This window comes from Chanos chanos, chromosome 1 (assembly GCF_902362185.1).
Source record: "Chanos chanos chromosome 1, fChaCha1.1, whole genome shotgun sequence".
NCBI lineage: Eukaryota > Metazoa > Chordata > Actinopteri > Gonorynchiformes > Chanidae > Chanos > Chanos chanos.
The window spans coordinates 46131294-46140549 of NC_044495.1; the positions used below are offsets into that span (position 1 = coordinate 46131294).

Below are 9256 nucleotides of genomic sequence, written 5' to 3' on the forward strand. Positions count from 1 at the left end.
CATTTGTTAATCTTTTTGGCCTCCTGAATCTCTCTGTACTGAGTAAGTACAACACTCCCTATGCGCCTGTCCTAGTGGTATCCATTTCAAAGATAAACCAGTTTATGGTTTATACCATGACTTGCAGCCCAGAGCAGGTAGAAGGGCGGTACCCCTAAATGAACCACTTTCCTGAAACTTGCCATTTTCTGTGACACATCTGTCCCCCAACACAATTAATCGTAAGGCCACATTTGGTTTTCAGAATGACTAAGAAACTTCAGAAAGGGGGGGAACAGTCAACTGACAAATGACATTGCATAATCAGAGACCACATGCAAACTGTTTGCTTGAAAATGCTGTTTGCTTGAAAAATATGTACTAATTACAGTGAATTAAAGGAGTACAAAGTTACCCACACACAATTAAGCCAAACCTGCCCCCAGACCACACCAAAAATGTCTTGATAAGCCCCCAGAGTTAGAAACCGGAGTAAGAGAAGGCGGATAGAGAGGAAATCTCTCTGTGAAGATAAAACTGGTGGAAATACTGCTAAAGATTAGATCACAGAGAGGGAATCAGTTTCAAGTTTAGAATGAACTCATAATAATGAATTTGATAATAGAAAATATAGAAATAGATTATGCAAAATACACTGGGGTTTTTTTTGTTTGTTTTACACTGTCTTAAAATAAGAGTATTTTCTCGTAACAATGTCCTCTTTACAACCAGGTCATACCAAAAATTGGTTTGGGTGACGAAAAAAGTAGTTTTTTTTAACAGGTTGTCATATGTAAATATACATGAAACACCCATGACTACGTCTAAAAACCAAACCAAGCACTAGGCCACTAGTAAAATGGAAACAATAGTAAAAAAAAAAAAAAGTTCTACCCCCTATTCTCACTGATTTTTTCTTTCTTTCTTTTTTTTTTTAAACTTGTGTGTCATGTTTCCTTTTCTGCAAGAGCACAACAAAGCCTGGCTCAGGGGAGATAAGGCTCTCTACAGACAAAGAAATCTGAGCTGACCAAAGCTTTGCCCCTCCTGCCCTGAAAAAAACCCAACAATAACGAAAAAAACCCCAAAAAACAGAGAGAGACTCCTGCAGAAGAACTGACCCACTCAGGGCCACTCTGACAGGTCTAACGTAGCCAAGTAGGCACCTCAGAGGGAAAGAGCCTGATTTTCCAGTCTCCCTCCAAAAAAGGGTTAAAAAAACCCCAAACAGACAAACCACTTTGTAAATGGGTGTCCAACAACTGATCTGTCGGCCTTAGTTTACATGTAAAAATTCAAAAGGGAGACCCCTAAGAGCAATCACACAACTGTGGAGAGTATTCCTATAGCACTGACACACACACACACACACACACACACACACACACACACACAGAGCAGACATGGGTTTAAAGTTGTGTCCAGACTAAAGGTGGCATTACTTTGCCAAGGCCATGACGTTTCCACACTAATTTGTAAAGATGAGCATAAGAGCGTTCACAGATACACTGCCTCACACTCGCTCTCCTGTCGTTTGCCAGATGGTGGAAACTGCTCTCCCTAACCTTTCTCTCACAGTCAGCAGCCAGAGCTCATTGCTCTCTCCCTCCAGTTTTAATGGAAACGACTGAAACTCAGTGAAGTCAGCTTTCCCAAAGGTCACCTCTCCACTTCTTAAAGCCCCCCCCCCCCCCCCCCCCCCCCCCCCCGGACTGGGACAGAGAACAAACAGGTCCAACATGTCCCACACAGTGTCAGAACCCCACGCCACACACACACACGTACATACGCGTGCACACACACACACACACACAGACAAGGCCTGAGGAGATCTCATTTTTCTCTTGTCTCTTTCAAATCTCAAAAGATTTTGTTATGCAAGAAACCTGTAAAGACATGATCACATGGCCACCTAGCTGGAACCCCACTCTCCTTCCAAACAGCAACAAGTTTTTACCCAAGTAACTGTTTAACCCAGCAGGCATGAGAGTATGACAGCTGGCTCTCTGACACAGATGTGGAAATGTCCTCTGCTTGGCGTGTTTATCTATTTTAACACAACCTCCTTCATCATGACATCGCCTTGCTGTCGTGCTAAGTGACAAAAAGGAGATGTGTCTCTCCAGCATTGTGTCATCTTCCTGAATATTTTCTTTTCTCTGTTTTAACTTAAAATACTTCTTATTCTCATCCATGGGCAGGAATGAGTCCTGTGTTAAGGAGCGGTACAGTATATCAGTAATTTTGTTGCGGGGGTGAGGCTTGGCCTGTGTGCTTGTTGCCAGATAAACTCTCTCCACTATGTTGACACAGACTGTATCAGCCTTAGCTCAGCAATGTCAGGCTAACCATGTCTCTCTCTCTCTCTCTTTCTCTCAGGGCCTCCCTCTCCCTCCATCTACTCCTTTTCTTTAAAAAAGATGACGGCAGCTCCTTGCAATCACCCACACACACACTTCCGCTAGATGCCGGGTTTCCATAGAGACCGTGGAGCCTCATACAGTGGCACCATGGGTGCACTATGTTGCTTGGCAGCATTCACCAATTCATGGTTGACCAAATACACATAGGAGAGAGTGAGCACTCACATTCTCACACTCACACATACATACACACACACACACACACACACACACACAGCGGCAGAGTAAACAGACGGCTCTATGTGGGAAGTTTGACCTTGCTGGTAAGGAGAGAAAACAGGAGATCAGCCAAGCCTACAAAAAGTAGATCTTTCAAAACCAGAATTTTTATGTAGCTCAAGAATAATGAAGCAGCTGTCGTGAAAGATGTTCATGAGTAGCAAGCACTGGCAATCAGAGGACTTTATCAATGTTATTCACCTGTTCTCATTTAAACCCTCACAGAACACACACACACACACACACACACACACACAGTGGAGCCCAACACTAAACAAACCACTCAGTAAGTCTCCTCTCTCATCATTAACCTTGACTGCTATAAAAACACAGTCTACAGTCAGTGTCAGTGCAGAGTCATCTCTTTTAACTCACTCACAAATAAGGAGCAAATTCAGACCCTGGCCTTGTGTGTCCTATATAGAGCAATTTAGCATGATAATGTCTAGAATTATAGATGAATATTTAATATATAGAATGAAAATAAGTTTAAATTTATTTAAACCAAGTAAAACTGCGGATTTAACAGACTCCCAGATTCCAAAAATTTTTCACCACCAGAGTGAATATATATATATATATATATATATATATATATATATATATATATATATATATATATATAATCAGCCAGAAAAGTCAGAGGTCAAAAAAATTAATCAGCCAACTAATAACGATGTTGTCTTGAAGTGGAATTGACAACTGATTTCTGACTCTGATTCTGTTTGCTGACATTTGAGTATTGTCTGCCTCTCAAGATGAACGGTGAAGTTTTAAATCCAGTTAGAGTCAAAGTCACTTCCTCAGTCAAATCTGGACTGGATCAGAATACGCTAAACCTGTTAAACCGGCTCCAGCAGGAGGCTAAGGAGACCTGAGTCTTTGGAACAGCGAAATATCACTGTTAAGTAATTTCAGATTAGTCAGATTTGTGTTCAGCTGATCCTGGGTCAGCTTTGGACACATGTCTGAAGACTTTTTAATTATTGGGTTTCATGTGTTTGCCCTGGACATGCGACAGGACCTCTGATATGACATGTTGGTGTAAGTATGTACACGACAGTGTTGACACACCGACTGCGCACACCACTTCATCTGAGTTCACTTCTGTCTTTACACATGGACACACCCACATGTCTGTGCACATGCGAAAGCAAGAACCTTCAGAGGAGTTTCTCTCTTTCCTTTTTTTAAAACCTTCTCTTAACTTCAGTTTATGGTCATTCTTGATTTCCTAATGTAGCCTGATTACACTATCTAACCACACATCACAGGGAGAAGCGATTGTGAGCCAAAGATCTTTATTTAGAGGAAATGGGTTGGACCTGTTGTGGTCTTTGTTTAGAGGAAATGGGTTGGACCTGCCCCTCCTGGAATCGCAACCTTATAGTGGTGGAGGGGTTTGTGAGTCCCTGTGATCCTGGGAGCTGTGCTGCCTGGAGCATTAAGCTCCTGGTAGGGTCACCCAAGGCAGAGAGGTCCCAGGTGAGGGGCCAGACAAAAAGCGATTCAGAAGAGCCCTTATGATTAGCACACACGAAGATACAGGCACCTCGCCCGGAATAGGGAGACCGGGGCCACCTCCTGGAGCCAGGCCTGGGAGGGGAGCTCGTCGGCGAGCGCCTGGTGGCTGGACCTGCCACGGGGTCCGGCCGGGCTCAGCCCGAACGAGCAACGTGGGGCTGCCCTCTCGTGGGCCCACCACCTGCGAGGGGAGAAATAGGGGCCGGGTGCGATGCCACACGGGTGGCAGGATGGGGCGAGGGCCCCAGCGGACTGGACTTACGGTGCAGAAACTGGCTTTTGGTACGTGGAATGTCACCTCTCTGGGGGGGAAGGAGCCGGAACTTGTGCGGGAGGTGGAGCGATACCAACTAGATATAGTTGGGCTCACTTCTACGCACAGTCTTGGCTCTGGAACCAAACTCCTGGATGGGGGCTGGACTCTGTCCTTCTCTGGAGTTGCCTGGGGCGAGAGGCGGCGGGCAGGTGTGGGGTTACTTGTTAGCCCCCGACTGAGCGCCGCCGTGGTGGAGTTTGTCCCGGTGAACGAAAGGGTTGCCTCACTGCGCCTTCGGGTTGCAGGGGGGAAATCTCTGACTGTCGTGACGGCGTACGCGCCGAACGGCAGCTCAGAGTACCCAGCCTTCCTAGATACACTGGAAAGTGTCCTAGTGAAGACACCATCTGGGGACTCTGTAGTTCTACTGGGAGACTTCAATGCTCACGTGGGCAATGATGGAGAGACTTGGAGGGGAGTGATTGGGAGGAACGGCCTACCTGATCTGAACCCGAGTGGTGCTTTGTTATTGGACTTCTGTGCGAGTCATGGATTGTCCATAACGAACACCATGTTCGAGCATAAGGTAGCTCATAAGTGTACCTGGTACCAGAGCTCCTTAGGCCAACGGTCGATGATCGACTTTGTAGTTGTCTCATCAGACCTGCGGCCTTATGTGCTGGACACTCGGGTGAAGAGAGGGGCAGAGTTGTCAACTGATCACCACCTGGTGGTGAGTTGGATCAGATGGCGGGGGAGGCTGCCAGACAGACCTGGTAAACCCAAGCGCATAGTGAGGGTGAACTGGGAACGGCTGGCTGAGGACCCTGTACGGAAGATCTTCAACTCACACCTCCGGCGGAGCTTCTCCCTGATCCCGAGGGAGGCTGGGGACATGGAGTCTGAATGGACCCTGTTCAGAGCCTCCATTGTTGAAGCGGCAGCTTTGAGTTGTGGCCAGACGGTCGTTGGTGCCTGTCGTGGCGGCAACCCAAGGACCCGGTGGTGGACGCCACCGGTGAGGGAAGCCGTCAGGCTGAAGAAGGAGGCCTTCCGGGCTTGGCTAGCACGGGGGACTCCGGAATTGGCTGAGAGGTACCGGCATGCCAAAAGGGCAGCAGCGACGGCTGTCACGGAAGCAAAAACTCGGGTATGGGAGGAGTTTGGGGAGGCCATGGAAAAGGACTTTCGGTTGGCCTCAAAGAGGTTCTGGCAAACCGTCAGGCGACTCAGGAAGGGCAGGCAGGGCCTCGTCCAGGCTGTTCTCAGCAGGGACGGGGAGGTCCTGACCTCAACTGAGGATGTGGTCGGACGGTGGAAGGAACACTTTGAGGAGCTCCTAAATCCGACTGACACGCCCTCCATAGAGGAGGCAGGGCCAGAAGATTCAGGAGGGTCGTCACCCATCTCTCTGGCAGAGGTCACTGAGGCAGTTAGAAAACTCCACAGTGGCAAGGCGCCAGGGGTGGATGAGATCCGCCCTGAAATGCTGAAGGCTTTGGATGTTGTTGGGCTGTCATGGCTGACACGCCTCTTCAACATCGCGTGGGAGTCAGGGACAGTGCCTGTGGAGTGGCAGACGGGGGTGGTGGTCCCCATTTTTAAAAAAGGGGACCGGAGAGTGTGCTCCAACTATCGGGGTATCACACTACTCAGCCTCCCTGGGAAAGCCTACTCTAGGGTATTGGAAAGGAGACTGCGGCCGATTGTCGAACCTCGGATACAGGAGGAACAATGTGGATTCCGTCCTGGCCGTGGAACAACGGACCAGCTGTTCACCCTCGCACGGATACTGGAGGGATCATGGGAATTTGCCAATCCAGTCTACATGTGTTTTGTGGACCTGGAGAAGGCTTACGATCGTGTCCCCCGGGGTGTCCTGTGGGGGGTACTGCGGGAGTATGGGGTGCCAGGTTCGCTGCTGCGAGCCATTTGGTCCCTGTACAGCCGCAGTGAGAGCTGTGTCCGTATTCTTGGCACAAAGTCAAGCTCATTCCCAGTGAGTGTTGGACTCCGCCAGGGCTGTACCTTGTCTCCGATCTTGTTCTTAATTTTCATGGACAGGATCTCAAGGCGCAGTCGGGGTGAGGAGGGTGTCCAGTACGGTGGCCTTAGGATTGCGTCTCTGCTTTTTGCAGATGATGTGGTTCTGTTGGCCTCATCAAACTGTGACCTCCAGCACACATTGGGGCGGTTTGCAGCCGAGTGTGAAGCGGTCGGGATGAGGATCAGCACCTCCAAGTCCGAGGCCATGGTCCTATGCCGGAAAAAGGTGGCTTGCCCCCTCCGAGTTGGGACTGAGTTCCTGCCTCAGGTGGAGGAGTTCAAGTATCTTGGGGTCTTGTTCACGAGTGAGGGTAAAATGGAGCGGGAGATCGACAGGCGGATCGGGGCGGCGGCGGCAGTCATGCGGTCGTTGTACCGGACCGTCGTGGTGAAGAAGGAGCTGAGTCAGAAGGCAAGGCTCTCAATTTACCAGTCGATCTTTGTTCCAACCCTCACCTATGGTCACGAACTCTGGGTAGTGACCGAAAGAATGAGATCGCGGATACAAGCGGCGGAAATGAGCTTCCTCCGCAGGGTGGCTGGGCGCACCCTTAGGGATAGGGTGAGGAGCTCGGACACCCGGGAGGAGCTTGGAGTAGAGCCGCTGCTCCTCCGCATTGAAAGGAGTCAGTTGAGGTGGTTCGGGCATCTCGTCAGGATGCCTCCTGGGCGCCTCCCTATGGAGGTGTTCCGGGCACGACCAACTGGGAGGAGACCCCGGGGAAGACCCAGGACACGTTGGGAGAAATATATATCTCGGCTGGCCTGGGAACGCCTTGGGATCCCCCAGGAGGAGCTGGTGGATGTAGCCGGGGAAAGGGATGTCTGGGCGACCCTCCTCAGCCTGCTGCCACCGCGACCCGGTCCCGGATAAGCGGGAGAAAATGGATGGATGGATGGATGGGTTGGACCTGTTCTGGTCTTACAGACTACTGCTCACACAGGCAGGACTCTTACTGAGTCCTTCATTCAGCACTGGAAAAGCTGATACTCACTTCAGTGACCTTTGCCTTGCTTTCATTTTATATTCCAGTAAATATACCTAATCCCCTCCACAAAAACAATAAGTCAACCAATCAAAACAGCCCTTGTATGTTAATACACTATCCATGTGGATTAGAGATAACTCAGTCTGACAGGTTCAGACTGTTAGCAGGTCCAAAAGTTTCACAGGTGTTCGCCACAACAAGTCTATGGTGATGACCATGGCTTCAGTCAGAAGGAGGGGGGCTGCCATGGAAAACACAATCACACAAGTGCAGTGCAGCCATTGTAAAGCCTGCTATTGAAAACAGCATTGAAGCAACATTGAGTCACTGTCACTCGGCAAATCTCCCACCATCATTATAATTATCACGTCTATTTTGGTGCAGCCACTGCACAAAGACATAAAAGAATTTTTAAACGTCTAATTAAGTTGGGATGGCAGAGTAATCTTTGGTTCGTGTGAGAATAGAGACGTCTGTGAGAATGTGAGGATAAAGACGTTTGTCTGCGGAATTTATGTATGTAATACCCTGCCTACACATCCATACCAACCTTCTTGGAGTACCGAATTATAACCAAGATTCAGGGTTCTGACACTCATTTGTGCACTCATTAGGCTAAACTAATCGGGAATACCCGATATGTTTCCGACATGTGATCCATGTCTTCCATATCTAACTCAATCTGACAGCATCCATGCAACTACAGAAAAACAATGTATAGGCCTTGTGTGCTGTAGAGCTAGGATAAGTACAAGGATGAGTGACTAAGCCTCATTCTCCTTCAAAAGACATTAGTTATACTTTAAAGTGTGACGGAATAATCCCAAAAGCATACATATACCACAATATTCCCTATCAAGAGATAAACTAGAAACAAAAGTAATCGCTTCGTTATCTAATTTTATTCGGAAAGGCTGGTACATGTAACGATAGAAATACATGATAGTGATGACCACCGCTGTTATTTCCTAGTTTTAATGGTGAGGTAATCCCGTTCGGTTGAGGGATGTATCAGGACAGGTGCTCTCCGCCCCCACCGTATTCCGTAGCTACGATCGCGCTAGACTGGTTTGTTTCACAACCCTGACTCATTGTGTTGTCCTAACACAAACTGATATGAAAAGATAAGACCGTCGTATAGGCTGGAACACGTCTCCAACTAAAGCATGTATGATCATTTAAATCTAGCACACACTGGGTTGAGAATGTGGAGCACTCGGCCTCTTCATCCTGTCGCTAGATTTGATAAAGAGCTGTGTAGCGAGTTTAGGCGAAAACTAACTTTACCTAGAGGAGGAAGGAGAGGCATATGTTGTTAGAGCCACTGGAGTGTAATGCATTCATGCAGATTTGTGCTGATGTCGCTCGACATAGGCTGTCGAAACACACGCTCGTCCCGAACAGACAAAACCTTCATCAATAGAAATGTCACAGCTAGGACAAATAGGCTGCCTGACAGTGTGTCGAAACTGGTCATTCACCATTCGCTGCAATACACAGTCAATGGATGGCTTACCTGCTGTTTTTCAAAGTGCTCTCTCTCCGCTCCTAAATTAGTTTCAGTACGTTTGTTTTTCACCCGTGTGGGCACCTGTCGAATCGAATTCATTCTCTACTGTGACCACTTGAGCTCGCAAAATGTGCAACGGTGTACCAACAGTTTGAAAAGAACGGCCGAGTTAAAAGAGAGTGATAAACCCAGAGCGATGTGGAGGTAATTTCCTTGATGTTATCAGGGACAGGTAACCACTCAGTTGTCCGACAGAGACATCCACGATGGTGCATCCGCTAGCAGTCGTTATTAAACCACGAGCTTGTCG

General features: G+C 48.2%; 1 protein-coding gene across 1 annotated transcript in view; it reads right to left on the reverse strand.

The window, feature by feature from the left end:
- The window catches only part of hip1rb (huntingtin interacting protein 1 related b), a 34304-nt gene extending 25259 nt beyond the window's left edge, over positions 1-9045 (reverse strand). The window contains exon 1 of the mRNA XM_030794438.1: positions 8953-9045. Within this exon, the coding sequence (XP_030650298.1) occupies positions 8953-9045 (93 nt within the window). The remainder of the gene's footprint in view (positions 1-8952) is intronic.
- Positions 9046-9256: the final 211 nt, after the last annotated feature.